This window comes from Triturus cristatus, chromosome 9 (genome assembly GCF_964204655.1).
Source record: "Triturus cristatus chromosome 9, aTriCri1.1, whole genome shotgun sequence".
In the NCBI taxonomy this organism is placed as follows: domain Eukaryota; kingdom Metazoa; phylum Chordata; class Amphibia; order Caudata; family Salamandridae; genus Triturus; species Triturus cristatus.
This window is the reverse complement of record NC_140592.1, coordinates 301,119,896-301,141,116: the sequence shown is the minus strand read 5'-3', so window position 1 is coordinate 301,141,116 and position 21,221 is coordinate 301,119,896. Positions and strand designations below refer to the sequence as shown.

The following is a 21,221-nucleotide window of genomic DNA, read 5'->3' as shown; positions in this document are numbered from 1 at the left end:
CGCGCGGATCCTTGCGGAACTGGAGTATGCTGTTTGAACACATCCGGTGTTCACAGGAGACAGAGACTTTGGGATTGAAGGCAGGCAGGTCCTCCGGGTTTGTGGAGGTTGCTGGCTGCAGGACACACCTGGATTTTGCTGGAGCAGGTTTGAAGTGGGGACAGGCCGGTAGAGGTGGGGCCAAGTCAGTGGGCGTCATCCTCTTGTTAGCTTTGGCACAGCAGTTCTGTCCTCCTTTTCTTCTTGCAGGTTCTTGTCTGAGGAAGCAAGGTTCAGGGGTGCCCCTAAATACTAGATTTAGGGGTGTTACAGGTAGGTAAAAAGGTTGGGACCAATGGCTTACCAGAAGTAAGAGCTAAAAGCAATGAAGTCTTCAAAGAGAAGAATTTGAGATCAGCCTTATGAATGGGTCAAATGGGGACTGCATGAGTTGTGCCAACACAATGTTCAGATGCCAAGGCGGGGGTGGTCATCGAATTGGCGGAAACATTCGAAATAAGCCTTTGAAAAAATGTTGTATTATTCCTTAATAATAAAGAGTTGGATGATCCTGCCAGAATATGGAAATTGCGGCCAGAAAACCCTTAAGGGTAGAGTGAGAGAGCCCAGATCTCGCTAATTGTAAGAAAAAAAGGCAAAAGTTGCTCTGGCGTAGAATGAACCCAGTGAACATTTGAAGCTTCACACCAAAGACAAAACCATTTTAAGTTTATAAGTTTTAATAGAGGAGGGTGCCCTGGCGTTCGCAAGAACCTCCCTGCAGTCCGAAGGGATAACTACGTTGGCAAACTCAGTTTTCAGGCGCCAGGTTGCCAATCGCAGAGATGCTGGATCCGGATGGCAGACCTGTCCTTGTTTCACAGTAAGAAGATCAGGAATTGGACAAAGCACAATTGGAACGTCCTCCGACAGAAGGAGCAGCTCTGTAAACCAAATCTGGAGAGGCCATCTGGGGGCTAGGAGAAGAATGCGACAGGATTCTCGCCGTATTTTCCGAAGCATCTTTGGGACTAGAGGAATCGGTGGAAAAGCGTAAGCATAAGTTTTTGACCAGTTCATCAAAAAAGCATTCCTGTACGACCCTAGTTGGGGAAGCCAACTTGCGTAGAATGGGCATTTGCGGTTCAGTTTGGTCAAAAACAAAGATTGGGGTGTCCGCAAAGCTGAAAGATCAATCAATCATAACATTTGTAAGCGCACTACTCACCCGTGAGGGTCTCAAGGCGCGGGAGGGGGGGTGAGGTTTTGAGTAGCCTCCTGAAGGTTGAGTAGGTCCTGGGTCTGCCGTAGGAGGGTGTTCCAGGTTTTGGCGGCGAGGTGGGAGAACGATCTGCCACCAGTGGTCGCTCTTCGGATGCGAGGGAATGTGGCGAGGGCAGCGGAGCAGAGCTGGCGGCTCGGGATGTAGAAGGTGAGTCGTCTGTTGAGGTATGCCAGACCGGTGTTGTGGAGTGCTTTGTGTGCGTTGGTGAGGAGCTTCAAGGTGATCCTCTTGTTGACAGGAAGCCAGTGCAGGTCTTTCAGGTGGGGTGTGATGTGGCTGCGGCGAGGGATGTCTAGGATCAAGCGTGCGGAGGCGCTCTGTATGCATTGTAGTCGTTTCAGGAGTTTGGCCGAGGCTCCTGCGTAGAGGGCATTACCGTAGTCTAGCCTGCTGCTGACGAGGGCCTGGGTGACCGTTCTTGTTTCGGTGGGGATCCACCTGTAGATCTTGGAGCATGCAGAGGGTTTTGAAGCAGGAGGACGAGACGGCGTTGACTTGCTTGGTCATGGAGAGTGTTGAGTCGAGGATGAATCCTAGGTTGCGTGCGTGGTCGGTGGATGTAGGTACTGCTCCCAGTGCGGTCGGCCACCAGGAGTCGTCCCACGCAGAGGGGGGGTGGAGCCGAAGATGAGGACTTCCGTCTTCTCTGAGTTCAGCTTCAGACAGCTGCTCTTCATCCACTCGGCGATGGCTTTCATTCCTTCGTGAAGGTTGGTTTTGGCAGTGAGGGGTTCCTTGGTGAGGGAGAGGATCAGCTGGGTGTCGTCGGCGTAGGCAATTATGTTGAGGTCGTGCAGTTGGGCGACGTGAGCGAGTGGTGCCATGTAGGTGTTAACAATGTCGGGCTGAGGGATGATCCTTGGGGTACGCCGCAGATCTCGGTGGCTTCGGATCGGAAAGGGGGGAGGCGGATGCTCTAGGTTCTGCCAGAGAGGAAGGAGGTGGTCCAGTCCAGTGCTTTGTCTCGGATCCCTGCGTTGTGGAGGCGTGTGCGTAGGGTGCGCTGGCAGGCAGTGTCGAAGGCGGCTCACCGGTCCAGGAGGATATGGGCCGCAGTTTCGCTGTTGTCCAGTAGATCTTGATGTCATCTGCGGCAGCGATGAGGGCAGTTTCGGTGCCGTGGTTGCTGCAGAGCCCAGACTGGGACGGATCCAGGATGCTGTTCTCCTCGAGGTTGCGGGTCAGTTGTCTGTTGACGGTCTTCTCGATGACCTTCGCCGGGAACCGGAGCAGGGGGATGGGTCACAAGTTCTTTAGGTCCTTTGGATCAGCCTTGGGTTTTTTGAGTAAGGCGTTGATTTCGGCGTCCTTCCAGCTTTCCGGGAAGGTCGCGGTCTCAAAGGAGATGTTGATGGTCTTGTGGAGACGGGGTGCGATGGTGGGGCTGGCTTTGTTGAAGATGCGTGGGCATAGGTCTGACGGAGAGCTGGGGTGGATGGTGTTCATGATTTTGATGGTGTCGTAGTCGTTTGTTGGTCTAGGTGAGTAGGGGATTGGTGAGGTCGGAGGTCTCGGTGATTGTCGGGGCGGTCAGGGTGCTGAAGCGGTTGTGGATGTCTGCGATCTTGCGATGGAAGAAGGTGGCGAGGGCGTCGCACAGGTCTTGCGAAGGTGGGATGTCGGTGTTGGAGCTGGGGTTGGAGAGCTCCTTCAGGATGTTGAAGAGCTCTTTGCTGTTGTGTGCATTGTTGTCTAGGCGGTCTTTGAAGAAGGCCCTTTTGGCGGATCTGATGAGGTGATGGTGTCTGCGGATGGTGTTCTTGTGGGCTGCGTAGCTGTCCGGTGTCTGTTCGCTGTGCCATATCTTCTCTAGTTTTCGGCAGGTTTGCATGGAGGCCTGGAGGTCCGCGGTGAACATACTGTCTTTCTTGTTGGTGTGTTTGTTGGAGGGTTTCTTGAGCAAGGCGAGGGTGTTGGCGCAGTAGTCGATCCACTGTCTGAGGTTGCGTGCGGCGGTGTCTGGGTCGGTGGGGTCGATGGGTGGGCTTCGGGCGAGGGTGGTGTTTAGCTGGTCTTCGGTGACTTTGCTCCAGCATCGGCGAGGGATCTGTTGAGTGCGGTGGTGCGTGGTGGGTTGTGGATTTTCGGAAGGTGAAGTGGAAGCAGATATGGTCGGTCCAGTGGAGTTCGGTGGTGTGGCTGAAGGAGACGTGGGAGCTTGCGGAGAAGATGGGGTCAAGCATGTGGCCGGCAGAGTGGGTGGGTGCTGTGACTAGCTGAGTCCGAGATTGGCGAGGTTGTCAATCAAGGTGGTGGAGTTGGTGTCGTTCGAGGTGGAAGTTCAGGTCCCCAAGGAGGATCTAGTTTGTGGAGGTGAGGGCGTGCGTACTGACGAAGTCGGCGATGGCGTCGCTAAAGTGTGGCCGTGGTCCGGGGGGTCTGTAGATGAGGTTTCCTCGGAGGGTGGTGTTGGGATCAGTGTGGATCTGGAAGTGCAGGTGTTCGGCGGTGCTGGTCGAGACTGAGGGTGTTCCTATGTACAATGGCGATTCCTCATCCTGTTCCGTTGGTGCGGTCCCTGCGGGTGATCTTGTAGCAGTCAGGGATGGCTATGGAGATGTCGGGTGCCAAGGAGGGGGTTCATCCAGGTCTCCGCGACGGCTGGGGAGGTGGAGTCTAGTAGGTCCCAGAGTTCGGTGGAGTGTTTCCTGGCGGAGCGGGTAAGTAAAATGCATCTGAGGTGGTTGCGTCCTTTCTCGTGGGTGGTTTGGTGGCTCGGAGGCTGGTGAAGCTGCAGCTGCGGCAGGAGAAGGGTCCTTGGGTGCACTTCGGGGCAGCCAGGAAGCAGATGTGTGATCGTCCGGTGTCGAGTGTGTGGAGGGTGCTGGCATCGTAGCAGAGACGGGCGTCGTGGCGATCGCGGGGGCCAGGGGTACTGGCGCCGGGCGCGGTCCAGGCGCAGACGGGCTTGCCTTAGACGGGCCTTCGGCGCGGCCGCGCAGCAGATGCCATAAGAAGGGGAGGTGGGATGGAGGAGCAGTTGGGAGGTGGGAGCGAACGAATGGGCGAGTGGGGGGGACGGGGCCGCAGGGGACTGAGCAGCGGGAAAACGGCGAAGGGTACAGAAGGCAAAAGGGAGAACAACAAGATCGGGAAAAGGGGAAATAAGACAGCAGAGCCAGAGAAGCAATACAATGTAAGGCAGAGAAACTAGAGAAACACGACAATAACAAATACCTACGGCCTACCACTGGCCACCAGGGATGATGCGCAGGTGGTAGCCTGTGGGTGGAGGAGGGCCTCCAACTCTCGTCAGTAGCGGCAGCTGGGGCTCAAGAGCACGGACACACAGGTGGTGCTGGGCGGCGTGGGGAGCAACCTGCCAGGAAGGATCAAGATGCATTCCAGCGTTGGTTGAAGTTTCCACTCGTGGTTGGACGAGATTGACCTGCTCAGGGAGTCCACTATAATGTTGGACACTCCCCAAACATGAACTGCTGTTAAAGTTATTTGATGCTGAATTGCCCAATGCCAAATTTGCTGAGCTTGCAGGGATAGCAAAGTGGACCTCGTGTCCCCTTGTTTGTTTACATAATGCATGCTTATTGTGTTGTCCGTCCGGACCAACACTGAAGCTCCATGAATAAGGGTGCAAAAGGATTACGGCGCCAGGAATATCGCCAGTAGCTCCAAGAGGTTTATGTGCCAAATTCGTTGCTGTGTGTCCCATTTTCTCTTGACTGTGAGGCCCTGAAGATGCGCCCCCACCCTTCGAGGGAGGCGTCTCATGAGGATGAAATTTGGACGTCCACTACAAACAAACGGCCTGCTGAGACGATTGGCATGCGAGTCCACCATAACGCTCTTTGCATCTGAGATGTGATGTTGACGACAGTCAAAGGACCCCGAGACCTGTTGCCATTGTTTGTCGAGTTCCTCCTGTAAGCGTCTCATTTTGAGGTGACAGTTGGGAATTAGAGGGATGCAGGAAGACAACATCCCCAGAAGCGATTTGAACTGTCGAACAGAAACTGACTTTCCTGTGTGGAGGAGAGGCCAGTGTGCAAACTTGTTGCCTTTCGTTTGATACAAATGCCCTTGCTTGCTGAGTGTTTATGATGGCTCCCAAGAAAGTCCGTACTTGAGAGGGGGTGAAGTGCGACTTCTTTAAATTTATGGAAAGGCCTAAAGACTGAAACAGAGACCGGCATGTTAGAGTGTCTGGTTACTGTCGGAGAGTAGGATCTGCTTCCTATGGTCACCCCCACTTTTTGCTTTTGCTTCACTGGTTTTCGACTTAGATGTGGCTGTGGGCCTGCCAATCAGACCCACAGCCCAGCTGTTCTCTCTCTAAATTCATACTATGTACTTTAGGTACATAACCCAATTGGTAAGGATCACCTTATAGGGCCCTGTACAGTGTACCTTAGGTACCCAGGGCATGGGTGTACCCTAGGCCTACCAGGGGCTGCAGCATGTATTATGCCACCCCTGGCTGGCCTCCCATCATGACAACTGGCTGATCACTCAGCTGGGGCAAGGTTGTGTAATCACCCCTTGCTTAGGTATAGTATTCCTATACCTACCTTATATATAGGCACATGTGTAACCTTTCAGCCACTCCTATGGCAGGCCTTAACAATCCTGGAGGCAGAGTGCTTGGTAACATGTGAGATGGTGCTCTAGCATGAGCTGAGCCTGTCTGCAGCTTTCGGAACCATGTCCTTATAGCTGTTCTATGATATCGCCTACCATATACTCTTAAAGTGCCTTATAATCCTCGCTGTTATGGTAACTATAGTTTGGCTTTATCAAAACATGTCGTGTAAGGTGTCTAACACTTTGGAATACTACCCCCCACACCATTTCTGGCGGTCAGGATAGTATTCCTCCCTTCTAGAGGGAGAAGACATGTTGAAGACCTACTACCCGGTTAAAGTTAACCAGAGCCCCAGCATCACAAAATGGATGCTGCTGCCACAGACACGAGTCTGACCTCCTGCTGCTGGGAGACCTTCCAGCGAGAGAGGCTTGGACAATAGGTTTCCTGCCTTGGGAGGTGCTAGCACCACCCTAGACAGGGCTTAGTGTATTGGGGCAGGGAGGGATGAAAGAAACTAGACACTGCCTGGGGCACACAAGGTGTCCCATGCATAGTCCGGTTCAAACCGGTGCTGGGGCACTCCAGCCCCAGTCCTGGCGCGAAACTGGACAAAGGGAAGGGGGTGTAACCACCCCCCTCACTGGTCCCACCCATAGGAGGGACCTAGCAGGTAACCCAGCCCCCCAGATTAGTATAAGAGTGGGAGCTGAGTCCCTAGGACTTTGGATTATCCTGAACTGAAACTAGACACGAAACTCTGGACCTTCGACATTAGACGACAAGAAGACTGAAGAATCTCCCTTGTGGCCAAGGAGTGGCCTCCCTGTGCAAACGGGCACCAACAAGCAACCTGCCGTTTGCTTTCCCCAAGTTCTACGAGAAACCGACTGCAGAGCCCGACCAGCGCCTTGACTTCCAGACTTCTCTGACCCAGATCCACATCCACAGCCAAGCTGAGATCCGTGGAGGCGACGAGAGACGTGGGACCGGCTACCTGGGAAAATTGGCGAGTAGCTTCCAGCGCAGCTTCTGAGGCATCCTCGAAGTTGTACTCTGGGGATTGAGAAGCCCCAACCCAGAGCACCATCTGCACTGAAGATCAGCCCTCCACACTCCAAGAGTTCTGCGTGGGGCCCTTCTGCATTTTCTTGCTCGACGTGTCTGTCCGGTTGCTTGCCCGTTGGCTAGTAGCCTCAGTGAGGACGAACCCTTGACTTTTCACCACTGGTTTGGCTCCTCCAGACTGGCCCTTGCTTCCCTGTGAAAGAGAAGCACCTCAGACCTTCCTGGTCTGCACCTGATGCGAATTTCCATTTCCACATGGGTTGCCTTTGCAAAGGCTTGTTGACTCCAATCGGGACGTCGACTCCGCCAGCAGCAGGATCCTTCGTGGGACAGCTTGTACCCTGGTTCTGGTCGTCCTCGACGCCTCCTGGTCCACGCAGCTGCAGAGACAAGCTTCAAGACATCACCTGTGTTCTGCACGACATCGCCTGGTTCCTTCCTGGTTCCACACGCTCACTGGCTAGTGACCCAGACTTTGTCCCCTCTGCTTGCAGGTGTTATCCCTTCAAGATCCATCCTTGGATCCACCGGACATCTTCCTCTTGGCCGCCGGCCAGCATCTGTTCTTCAGGCATCCATAGGATCCAGCGACGACACCCGACACATCTTCACACCTATGCACCAGTCTCCTGTGGGTGAGGTAACGCGAGTACTCCGGTGCTCCAGTGGATATTGACTATCCAAGTGTCTAAGTCTTTAGTTGCTTCCTCCTAGTTACTTCGGAAGTGTCCTTATTCTTCCTATTTCTAATTGCTACATTCCCATTGACTTTAATGTAACCCGCGTGTGTGTTTCCACACTGCACACGCTTCCTGTGGGCCTCCCACTTCCTAACTATTGGTAGGGTAGTGTAGCCCCAGCGATTCCCTAGGCCTACTCCCTGTTCGTGACGTGGTACTTGTACCACTTTTAGTATATGGTTTGTGTGGCCCCTGGGACTAACTGTATTTTCCCCGTGTAACTTAACGTATGCTACTTAAGAGATTGTTGTGCTTAGACCTCTGAACTCAAAGAGTGCTGAGGGTATATGTTAGAATAAATACATTCTAATTTTATATATATCTGGTGTGGTGTCCTTTCATTTGGTATTCAAGGGATTATAAATGGTATAACAGCTGGCTTCACATGCCATACAGAGTTTAGCCTAAGACTGCTCTTGTCCATGCTACCACTAGGATAGCTGGTCTATAAGGTTGACTTTACAACCAATCACCATAAGGGTTGTTTGGACTGATACAAGGTGTACACTAGAACTAGTGACATCATATATCAGGCCAACTTCTCACCGTTACTACTGTGAACGACTGCACCTTTATAAGACAGTCGTCGAGATAAGGAAATATTTGGACACCAGCTCGATGAAGGTGTGCTGCCGCCAGTGCCAAGACCTTGGTGAACACTTGGGGCGCAGAGTGGAGGCCAAAGGGAAGGACCTTGAATTGGAAGTCTCTGCCAGCCACTCTGAAGCGCAGGAATTTCTTGTGTCTGGGTAGGAGAGGGACATGAAAATAGGGATCTTGAAGGTCCAGTGTTGTTGTGTAATCCCTTGAAGTACTTCTTGGAGAGACCACATCCGGAAGGTTTGTCTCTTGAGGAATTTGTTGAGAGAACGAAGGTCCAGAATGGGGCGCCACTCCCCAAATTATTTCTTGATGAGGAAGTATATTGCATAGAAGCCTGCACCCCTTTGTAGATTTGGTACCACTTCGATCGCTCCTTTCTTTAACATGACCTTGATTTGGCATAAAAGTTCCTTCAGATGGGCAGGAGGAGGACCTCTGGGAGGAGAATTTGGGGGAAATTTGACAAATTCCTCTGGAGACTATTTCCAAAACCCATCGATCTGTAGTTACGGCAGACCAGTTTGAGAAGAAATGGGAGATTCGCCCTCCAACCTTGGTTGGGTTGATGGGCAGAGTGGTTGGCAGGTGACAGCTGTCACTGCTTTTTTGAAGAATCTCTGCCCCTGCAGGATTTCCCCCGGCAGTTGACGAAAAGGCTGCTGTTGCTGGGAGGAAGAATAACACTGTGACCCTGATAGGAGTGGTACTGCCGGTATTGATTGTAGCCTCCTCGAAAAGAATAGGAGGAACCATTACCCCTTGCACCACGAAAGGGCTGCTTTTAAAATTGTAGAGTGCTAAGAGCATGTGCGTGGGTATCCTTTTTAATCGCCTGGAGGGAGTCGTCAATATGCTGCCCAAAAAGTGATTCGCCTTCATAAGGCACATCTATAATTTTAGTTTTTACTTTCTGCCAAAAAGTAGCTTTTAACCAGCCCTGCTGGAGGACTGCTGCCGCTGCCAGGTGGCGAAAACCCATGGAAGAGACGTCCATTGCTCAGTCAATGATCTCGGCAGAGATCCGCTCCCCCTCTTGGAGAATCTTTAAAGCCTCCACTTTAGAGGCCTCAGGCAACATGTCGATAAAGGGGGAAATGTCTGACCACATTTGCCCATCACAGCGGCCTAGGATATCAAGAGAATTAGCTGCCCGGACAGTAGTTGCCGCCATAGTGGAAAATTTCTTCCCAATGGAGTCGAGGTGTCTGCTCTCTCGATCAGGAGGAGCCAACAAAGGAGACGAGGGATTCCTGGCACGACGTTGTGCCACCCGAGAAATAACAGAGTCCGGCTTCGGTTAACCAATAAGACAGGCTGGTGAATTGTCCAGGGCCTTGTATTTCTTATCCAGGAATGGAGGCAGGGGTTTTCATGACCTTCAAACCCTTCTGCCAGATGAAATCAATTATCGGTATAGCCCGTACCGGTTTCTGTGGTTGATCTTTGAAATCATATAGGAAACAGTCCCCGTCCTTGGTGACCATAGGGAGAAGGAATCTCTTGGCCGCTCTGTCCATGAAAACATGAAATCTACCTATATGAACAGGTGGAGAGTCAACAGGAGTTGGAGTGGTAGGCGACGGAGTCTGGATATGATAATTGTTCCACTCAGTAAGTAGTGTTCTATCATCTAACTCCTCTTCTTCTCGGTCGTCAGTGGTATGTGTCGCCTCTATGTTGAGAGATCTTGATGCCACCGGAAACTGAAGGGGCCAGCCCAATGATTGATGAAGGGGGAGGAATAGGCGTTTGTGGGACCGATGAAGCTGGCTCCGAAGGAGGAAAACTGCGGTAGTAGTCATCAAGCATATGTTGCAAATCAGAAATGAGTGAGATGGGCATTTGTGCAGTCGGATATTCAAGCGGTGGTTGAATATTAGGCTCTAAGTAATAGTCATACTCTTGGTCATCCTCTATATTCTGGCACTTGAGAAGCTCCAAAGGACTACGAGCAACCCGAAACTGTAGGAAGGTGGAATCTGACTACATGGTTGCCCCCAACTTTTTGCCTGGTATTTGACTAGTCTGGCTGGGATCCTGCTATCCAGGACCCCAGCCTATCTGCTTCCTCCCTAAAACTGATGTGAGTACCCTAGGTACATTCCAATTGGATAGGGAGGACACCCTACCAGCCCCTTGTAGATGGTACCCTAGGTACCCAGGGCATGGGTCCCTCAGAGGCCTACCAGGGGCTGCAGCACTTATTGTGCCACCCCTGGGACAGCCATACCAAATGACACCACCAGACCACTACTGTAGTCTGGGTAAGGTGGTGCTTGCACTCCTTACAGAGATATAGGTATCCTGTATCCACCTAATACAACACAAATATCCTCATAGGTCACCCCTAGAGTAGGCCTTGCTAATCCTACAAGGCAGGGTGCTGAGATGTGTGAGGGGGGAACCCCTACCTGAGTAGGGCCCCTCTACAACCTTCGTAAAATCATTACTGGTTGTTTGTAGTGTAGCCATACCATACTCTTAACCGCATTATAAGTATATCGCGATAGCGTGATAACTTGAGAATGGCTACACGGAACCATATCGTGTTTGAGGTCAAACATGTAGGAATCATACCCCCAATCCAGCCATGGGACTGAGGGCATGATTCCCCCCTGCTAGAGGGGCAATATGGGAAAAGCGGCAGAATTTAGACACCAATTTAAAAGTGCACGCAAAGTACAAAATGGATGCTACCCGCCACCCACACGACTGGCTGCCTGTTGCTGGGCAGAACTCCAGCCACGGCAGCTGGACAATAGGGATCCTGTGTTCCCACCTCCCCAGACAGACTATGTGGATTGGAACTGGGTGGGTGCACCATAGGATGCCTTTCAGAGTTGCACGTAGGCTTCTCCAGTGCCTACATTCTGCATACACCGCCTGGAACCGGTTCAGGGGCATCCTGTCCCCTGCCCAGGCAGGAAACACACAAAGGGGAGAGGGTGTAGCCACCCTTTCCCGCCTGACCTCTCATTGGTGGGCTCTGATCTGGACACTCCCCTAATCTTTGGATAAAGGTGAATACTGGGCCCCCAGAGCCTCAGATTATTCTTGAACTTCACAGTCTAGACCTTCGACTTGCTGCCGCAGAGCTCCCTGAAGAAATCTCCCTTGGGGTAAAGGAGTTACACCCCCCCCCTACCTTGAGGTGGGTTTCCAAGCACCCCAGAGGCCAGTGAGTGTGCACAGCAAAGCTCTGCACCGTGGACCCTGTGGGTGCCGAGATCCCCAATACCCCAGGACACCGGCCACCTCTTGCACAGCACCCGACCCAGACGAGTGGGGAAGTTGTGCTTTGGCCCATTATTGAGCCAACCTCTCAGCAACATCTATGCCAAAGATAGACGCCCTAGCCCGCTCCGGCAACCCGTGGGCACACCTTTACTCACGCCAAATTGCTGCCTCCCGCGGTCTCTTGTCTCTCGACTTGTGGGCCCCAGCGGAGGTCAATCTTCGATTCCAAGAGTTCCCCTGGTTGCTCCAGGCCTGCTCTTCAGTCTCCTCGCTGGAGACTTCGCTCAGACCTCGTGGGTCTGCACCAGTAGCTGCTTTGTGTTTCTTGCGTGGGTTGCGGTTGCCAAGGCTTAGTGGATCCAATCCGGACACTAACACCGCAGCGACCCTCATCCTTCGTGGGACAGTCGCCCTCCCGAAGCTGGCCTTCCTTGAAGCCTCCTGGACCCCGTGGCCGGCGATCCAAGCTACACCTCTTCCACCTGGAAGCACCCGACATTGAAGGGCTCCTTCTCTTGTGCCCCCTGGTCACTGTGCCGTGACCCAGACTCTGTCCCCTCTGCTTTCAGGTCCTTCTCTACAAGATCTACATTTTCATTCTTCACGACAACGCTTTTGGCTAGCAGCAGCTCTTCACGTTTTGCCATTGAAATCAGCCCGCCTCCCGACATCGAAAACGACCTATGCACCCGGCTTCCCTGGGGCAGGTAACAGTGGTACCTCGGTACTCTCGTGGGTGTGGGCCCTTCAAAAGCTTAACTCTAAAGTGTTGAACTCCTGCTAGAAGTGTTTTTAAACTTGTAAAATTCAACCGCGACATTCTCCATAGGCTATAATAGAGATCCCGACAGTAACTTTAGTCACTGCACGCGTCTCCCGTGGGTCCCCTTCCTCATTACCTTGGGTGGTTTCACAAGGGGCCAGCGACCCTAAATGCCCTAGGCATTGTCTGTAGAATTGTCGTGGTTCTTATACCACTTTTTGAAATATATGGTTTGGTCCCCCCCTGGGGCCTTGTGATTCCAGTGCTATTTATTGTAACTATCAATGCTTGTTTGAATTGTATCTTCACCTCTAGCCTCATAAAGAGACTAGTGGGGTTATTCCTAGAATAAATTATATATTATATATTATATATTATATATTATATATATATATATATATATATATATATATATATATTTTTTTTTTTTTCAGTGAAAAAACCATAGGTTTCACACAGGTTATAGTTAGCTGGAAATTTTACTGATAAAAAACCAATGAAATTCCCCCGTTATAGTTAGTGCAGGCAACTATAACTCACGCGACCGCAATCCTCTGCTGATGACATATGTCTTTATGAAAAAAAAATATTTGTAATATATGTATAGCTAAAATTTAATGGAAGAAGACATGGGCAAATAAGTGTCTAAATACAGTATTAGCATCAGCAGAAGATTGCGGTCGCGTGAGTTATAGTTGCCTGCACTAACTATAACGGGGGAATTTCATTGGTTTTTTATCAGTAAAATTTCCAGCTAACTAACATGTGTGAAACCTATGGTTTTTTCAGTGAATTTGTACGGTTTTTTAAATGCTAAGTTACTTTACGCCATTCGTGGCGTGCGCGCCCACTTAACGCAGTTCGTTCCGTGCGCGCACGGTGCGCTTCGCGCACTGTGTGCGCACAGTGAGCACGCGGTGCGCTTCGCGCACCGCGCGCCCACTTTACGCAGTTAGTGCCGTGCACGCACGGTGGGCACGCGGTGCGCTACGCGCACCCACGTTACGCTACATGGGCCATGTACGCACGATGCGCTTCGCGCACCGTGCGCACATGGAGGACATATGATGCGCTTCGTTGTGAAAGGTAATATTTTAATTTTTAACAACCTTGATATGCCATGCTTAAATGGTGCCCTTCGGGCACCATTTGCACATGGGGTGGGGAGAGTATGGATATTTTTTTTTTATTAATTTTTACCGTACGCGTACGGTAAGCGTAATCGGCGAAATTATCGAAAAAATTAAAATTCGGTTTTTGGCCTTGGGGGGGTCTTTGAGGACTCCCTCAACATGGCTAGGTGCTTAGGAGCTGTCTAAACAGCCCCTTTACATGTTTTTGGCCTTTGTTTTTTAACCCCCCCTCAGAGTGCGAGAGAGAAAATGGCGGCCGCCGCTTCCTGGTTTCGACCGATTGGAATGTTTACTAAGATCTAACAGCCAATCAGATTCGCGCTCGCGCACGGCACCGTACGCGTACGGTAAGCTTACCGTAAGCACACCGTAAGCTGCCACAGATATATATATTGATTTAAATGCTATTTTCTCAGGAACTACTGAACAGATTTACACCAGACCTACAAAAGGCACTTCCTTGACCTGAGGACTACCTCTCTGCCAAATTTCAAGTAACTCTGTTCAGCCGTTCGGGCTGTAGCTGTGTCTAAAGGTCCTATGGAAAAATGCATGGGAAAAACGCGTTTTGGGACCCCCCTTTTTTCTCAGCCCCCGCTTGACGAATCCCCCCGAGACTTTCAGGGTAGGAGCGGAGCGTAGCGCCCCATTAGTTTTGAAAATTTCGTGAGGATTCGTCGACCGGCGCCAAAGTTATTCCAAATAGAATGTTGCGGTTTTCCTATGGAAACAGGGTCCTAACTATAACTACCTACTGGCGACCGCCAGTAGGTAATATATATATATACATACACCTGTGTGGACTACTCTTTCATTTGGTTATTCAAGAGGGTATCTATGGTAAAACAATAAGCTTAACACTCCTTCAAGACTTAGCCTGAAGGCTGCTCTCCACAGCTACCACTAGGATAGCTTTCTTTAAAGGTTGTCTTCAAACCTATCACCTTAAGAGTCGAATTGGACTGGTGCAAGGCAGCCACTATAACTAGTGACAAGCATATGCCAGGCCAACTTCACAGAAAACTATCATCCTTCTCTGAATCCTCATCAGCCCCATAATCAAACAGTTCCACTGGAAGATTAGGAGATGCTCGAACTGGTAAAAGATCCATGGAAGACTGTCTACGTTAAAGCACGGGAACATTCTTCGGTTCTGAAGGTGGCAAAAGAGCTGCTGAAGGCTTCAAAGGGACCAGAGGCATCAAACCTGGGGGTGAAACCAAAGATTCCGCCAACGAAGCTGCAGCTGTCGACGAGAGACAGTTGAAGCTCTGTCTGCAAAGGTTTCAGTGCCGTCGACAAGGCAGCAGTCGACGAGGCAGGCTGATCCTTGGAGGGCATCGACGAAGAGAGGGAGGCGGTAGATGAATAAGGCCTCACCGTCACAAGCATCGACGGAGAAGACGCCATTGTAGGTTGAGGCGCAGAGAAGGTGGCAGTCGTCGTCGTAGTTGTGATGACGGAGGACTTAGTCGACGGAGGAATCGACGACGAGCTAGTCAACGAGATGCCAATTTTCTGAGGCAAAAGACTCTCAGGCAGAGATTTAGACGCTTGAAACTTAGATCTCGGAGGCGTAGGGGGTGGAGACTGATCCTTAGGCAGAGCAGGAGCCCCTTTTGATGAGGAAGGCTGGCACGCTTAGAAGTGTGATGTTTCTTCAGCACCTTGGCCTTAGGAGATGCCATCTTAACCTGGCCAGCTCTTTTCTTTGAGGCAACTGTCCAGAGAGAGGAATCACTCAACATCTGACAGGGGGTTACCCTTTTTCATGAGCTTCTGTAGCCACAGAAGACGTCCCTCTCTTTTGAGGAAAAGTCCTGCATATTTTACAATCTCTCACCAGATTGTCAGGGTGAAGGCCATAAATACACTTTTTGTGTGGGTCCTCAGAATGAAGTCAGAGTTTTCCACAAGACTCAGTGTCTTAAGAGTGACCTCTTTGTAGTAGACATTGTAGTGAAGATGTTCTGAGGAATTCCTGAAGAAAAAGTTTAGGTACTGAGCAGAGCTCAGGGAGACTCCCTTCACAAGACGTGCAGTACAAAATCTGAGGGTCAGCCTCTGGGGAGAAGGTTCTAGAGGGTGCTGTCGCCTGATTGGCTGGAGTTTGGACTATATCTAATGACTTGGGACGAGTTATTAACGTGACATGTTTATTCCTATTGATTTCTATGTTACAATACTTCCTATGGATTTTTTTTTGCTATGCTATTGTTATACTATGGATATATATTGCTATTTTATGTACCATGGGACTCCCACTTTGACGACAGGGAATGATTCAAGCATGTGAATCTATCAAAGACACCCCAATACTGGAGAATTGTATTACCCAATGGTCTGATGTTACGTCTGGCTACAATTGATGGAACGGTTGTAGCCTTCCCCAGACAGGTGTTTTGCGATCGGAGGGGGGGGGGGGGGGGGGGGGGGGGTGTGTGCAGAGTGTTGGGAAGTCATTTTTTAGGTGTAGAGGCTCTTCTAGTGGGTGTGCCTTTACCTCTTCCTCTATTCCTGTAGCCACCTCTGTAGTACCCTCATCCTGTTTGTTGGTGGTACTGTTGTTGTAGTCTATGGGTAGGTGATTTTCTTTAGCTTGATATCTAATTCTGGGCCAAAGATGTTCCCCATCGAATGGAATGTTTAGAATGTTATGTTGCACCTGAGGCTTAAATCCAGATATGCGTAGCCTTGCATATCTACACAGCATTATTGAACTGCTGATGCCTCTTGCAGCAGTGTCCGCATAATCTAGTCTGCACTATCTAGTGCACATCTAATGTCACCGTTGGAAATTTGTCTGCCTCATTTACTAACTCCTCTTAGTTTTTGTAATCATCTGGGAGATGTTGCACTAGTTCTTGCATCTCATCCCATGTTGCTCTATTATAACGAGATAATAATTTGACCGAGTTAACAATTTTCTAGTGGTTTGCGTGCCCTGTAGCTACCCTTTTGACTGCAGCGTCGATCGACTTACTCTCCTTTTCAGGAGGTGGTCCCTCTCCAGTTGTGACCACTAAGGAGACAGCTGGTGGGTGGCCCCTTGTATATATTGGGTCTGTTGGTGAAGGCCTGCATTTTCTTTCAATGCGTGGAGCAAGTACCCAGGATTTTATGGTGGCTTTTAATATGGCTTAGGAAACCTGCGATATGGAGCCTATGTAGGAAGGCATTGCACTGTGCATTCTGTGCGTGATAGTCTTACAACCAAAAAATCAGATTCTTCCTCTGTGGTGAGCATAAAAAGTTTGTGGTATTCTGCAGCCCTCTGGATAACACTGATAGGATAATGTGTCATCTGGCGGTGATGCTTTTAATAGGACTGGAAGATCGATATCAGCATCACGTAGAAAGAACCACATCATAATCATCCTATGGGTCTGTGCTGAGGGTTTTCATGTAAATCATCAGCGTTCTGCTATTGAGGTATATCCTATCCTATAACTCTTCCCACGTTGGTGAGAGTGATCGTGTTTCTGGGGATTATGGTGGACTGAATCTTATGTTGCTTGTGGCCCTATGTTCTGTGGCAATTCTTTTTGGTGAGAGCTGTGGGATTTCTATGTGTTGTGCCTGCCGTTTTTTAGAATCTTTATTTTTTTGCATATATGTACTCAGCCCTTCAAACACATTGCCCTGTTCCTCATGTATTTGGGTATGTGTCTTGTATTTTCCAGTCGCCGGTGGTAGGGCTGTGGAAGGTGCCACTGGCTGTCACGGAAACATGGCTTTTCTTTGATATAGAAGCTTGCTCAGGATCCTTCTCCTTTCTCCGATTCAATGCTTTTTTGGAGTCTGAATGGCTAGAGAGCGCTTCTTCGATCCGATGGCTGGTCTGGCATGGAAACCTGTTTGACCTTTATCGGTGCCAAAACATTCTTCGATGTTGATTTATGCTTTGGTGCCCATGTTGTGGCCATCCCGGTTTTTCAGCCTTGTTGCCCAATTGGGATCAAGAACGTTCTTGTCCCTTCTCGGCTCCGAGGCATGCTTGCAGTGTCGACCTGAGCCTCTTCGGAGGCGAACATAGTGGGGACTCGCAATCACAACCCCACCTTATGTTGCTGTTTTGGTGTCTATCTCTTCGCAATTCATTGTGGGAGAACTCTGCCTTGGCCTCCATCTCCGTATTGTTTGGTAGGCACCAATCTCTTCTATTCCACAGCATCTTTTTGTTTATAAATAAGTTACACACTGCACACTTTTGTTCCTTGTGCTCAGGTGATAAGCACAAGTTATACAGTTGACGAGTGTCCGTGTTAGTGTATTTTGTTTACACCGAGGGCACCTGCTAAATACTTTTTTTTCGTCTCCATCACCTGGAGACAGACATTCTTGACTGGTGTGGACGTCCGCCATATTCTATTCCAAACCGTGTAGGTTGCTCTTATTTTTCTCCATGGGCCGTGTATCGAAACCTGAACAGCTCTGATGCAGTGCATCTGAGCCTTATGGTGGGGGAAAAAACGATAGAACAAAGGAGCCGTTGAACATGGGCATTGCCGAGGAGAATATGATTTACTAAGCCAACCATACAAATTCCTCGAGAAAAACAACTTGCAGAGTCCGGGCCCAATACTAGAAGGCAGGAGTATGCATAGCATGTGTATCTATAGCGAACACATGCTACAAATACAATGTTATAAATTGAACACTGGATGACTAGGAAAATGCAAACTGATGCTCTCACAGCTCAATGTGCCAAAAATAATTAAGTGTGCAGATACCTACCCCTTCTGCTGTTGGTACCCCTGCATTTCCAATTCAATACACTTTATTTCGTCCAAGGCCCACAAATGTGCCCATAAAACAAATACCATACAAATATTAAATAAATAAAAAAATATATCATTTATAGTACTCTTTTTTTTTTTTTTTTTAAACCAATGGTATTATTTTAAATAGCCCTATTAACACTTCTAGGTACCAACTACAATCAAATGGGCTATCGACTGCATTATGAAGATAAACCTCTTTCCGAGTAATATCCACATAGCCCCAAGAAACTTAGCAACAGGGATAGCAAGTGATAAACTAGAGTCTGTCCTCAAAATACCGAGAGCAGCTTGATGACTGTGCTGGCCTTATTGTCTACAAACAGGGGCTAAACAATGTCTGTTGAGTCATGCGTACGTGGGACAGGCAAAAATGACATGGGACACGCACTCAATCATAATAGAGCAGTGGGGACCGGAGAAAATGGCCTCTGCAGTAAACGCTTTGTGAAAGCCCTCAAAGGGAGAATCTCTGCTCTGAATTGAAGATACAATTTTCTGTCACTTGGAACGGTCACTTGATCCCAATAAGCCTCATATCCTATCTGGTCCTTAACATCCAGGAATTCTCAGGATGTTCTAGGAAGCTCTGTTCTACATGGAGCTTTGGCCTCTAATGTCCTTAAATAGAGCTTTTTCAAAGCCGATTTTGATGGAAAAGTAGTAATGCCTGGATTCACCCAGAGCTCAGGAGGAGATGCAATGCAGACAATGAAAATTCCTCGAGAAAAACAACTTGCAGAGTCCGGGCCCAACACTAGAAGGCAGAAGTATGCATAGCATGTGTATCTACCAACATATACTATGAATATAATTTTATAAAATTAACACAGGGTGAATAGGAACATGCAAACTGCTGCTCACAGCCCAATGTGCAAAAAACAGGCAAGTGTGCAGATACCTACCCCTTCTGCTGTTGGTACCCCTGCATTTCCAGCATCGCCTTACGGGGCAACGTTCGCAGTAACTTCAGCACCTGCTGCTTCCATGACAGCAGCCTCTTCTTCTGGGTTTCTGTGAATGCCTGTAGAAATCAAATAAAATATTTTAAGACTTAGCAATCTACTGCAGTACTGAGCAGAGACAGGACACAAAACGCCACACAACAGTTAGTCTACCATGGACATGAACATATTCACAGAAAGGATTTGTATATTCTCAACACTTAAGGGTCAAAAATAAACATATTGAAAAGTTGATAGAGCATTGCGAAAAGGGTCGTGGGGGTGACATGTTTCCATAACACAATGGCTAGGAAGTGTGCTGATGAAAAATTATCAGTGGTATGCAAGTTGTGCAACTTTTGGTTAAGACTTAAAATCACTCAATGCCTGCTTTAATACTACCAAACACAAAGCTAGCGGTGGCCCTCTAGAACAGCACCGGATTTGAAAATTACTCAATGTCAGTTATGGTGATATAATCCAATCACCGCAAGTGTGCAAGCTTGGTAGACACCCGCCAGCACAATGTCGTTCCAAGAACTGGAAAATACATGTACGATCACCAAACCAAATGCACCACTTAAACACTAAGTTAAATCAAATTCAAATTCTTGAGTAGTTTTATGTTTTCACAACAGATTCACTTTTATTTTGCGGTAATTTTTACACTTAAAAATCAAAGTTTTCCAGAACAGCCACCAAAGGACTTCTTCAGGGCTGTAACAGATATATACAAAAACGTATTGAAAACTTTGTTTTGACAAAAGGACAAGACACAAGTAGACATTACAATATAATGCTTAGAAGTGTCTTGTCCTTTTGTCAAAACAAAGTTTTCAATACGTTTTTGTATATATCTGTTACAGCCCTGAAGAAGTCCTTTGGTGGACGAAACGCGTCGGCTGTTCCGGCTGTTCTGGAAAACTTTGATTTTTAAGTGTAAAAATTACCGCAAAATAAAAGTGAATCTGTTGTGAAAACATAAAACTACTCAAGAATTTGAATTTGATTTAACTTACAGTGTTTAAGTGGTGCATTTTGTTTGGTGATCGTGCCTGCTTTAATACTGTAGCTTTTTCAGTTGAATATTTAAGATGTTCTTTGAATGAAGAAGCCCTTGAACTTTGACAACCTACAGGTCAAAGATATTCGACTCCTATGAGTGTTTTTTTTTTTTCTCTGTTGATCCATCCCTTCTCAGGTCTTAGCCCCTGTGATAGTCCTCTTCTCTCTGTTAAGGGTTAAGAAGCTATATTATGATTTGGAGTTACCCAATTACCACTACTTATTTGCTAGGAGTCACTGGCTGAGCTCGTCTGCCCTGGCATTCAAAGATCCTTTCATGTGGTTCACCAACAGGAAAATCCCTTGATGGTGCAATCATGTCCTGAGACGTAGTGCCTCGTGGCACACAGCCCAGGACCGAGTTCTGTTTGTTCCCATACCTCATGGCTGTGGTGTTGTCCGTGAGCACTTGCACCAGCCTCCCTTTGATGGACAGAAGGAATGCTTTGAACGCCAAGCGGATGGCCCAGAGTTCCAGGATGTTGATAGGGAACTGGCCCTCTGTTTGAGATTAGAGACCTCTAATCTCCATCTCTCTAAGGCAGCCAACCCAGAGGTAGCGCATCGGTCATCAATGTCAGCTCTGAGTGTGCCGAGAGCGGGATCTGCTGCTGACTGAATAGTGGTGCGATAACCACCACTGTCGATCTTTTGCATTCTCTTCCTAAATCTGGACGTGGTTAGAAAGGTCCCCTTTAAGGTAGGTGCACTGAGACCTTATATCCCATTGCAGAGCCTGCATATGCCATCTGGAGTGCTTGACGAACGAGTTACTTACCTTCGGTAACGATGTATCTGGTAGAAACAAAGTCTAACCGCAGATTCCTTACCTTGGAATATCCCCAGGCGTCAGACTGGATCCGGAAAACTTTTCCTGCAGCAGCACATCTGCGCACCGGGGTGCGGCGCCGTCCGGCGCCGCCATGACATTGTCCCCGGACATGACGCCAGTGGAGCTATATATGCCGCTCCCGGTGCGCTGGCATCAGTTTTCGTTGGAGAAACCTTTCCGAGTCAGAAAGCGGAGCCATCACCAAAAAAACTGTGAAAATATGAGAACAGTGTGCAAAAATGATGGAAAAA

At 49.0% G+C, this 21,221-nt stretch overlaps 1 protein-coding gene across 1 annotated transcript in view; it reads right to left on the bottom strand.

Moving 5' to 3' along the window:
- The window catches only part of LOC146797775 (protein Smaug homolog 2-like), an 898,446-nt gene that overhangs the window by 513,062 nt on the left and 364,163 nt on the right, over positions 1 to 21,221 (bottom strand). Inside the window, exon 7 of the mRNA XM_085627650.1 lies at positions 19,035 to 19,153. Coding sequence (XP_085483776.1) covers positions 19,035 to 19,153 — 119 coding nt within the window. The remainder of the gene's footprint in view (positions 1 to 19,034; positions 19,154 to 21,221) is intronic.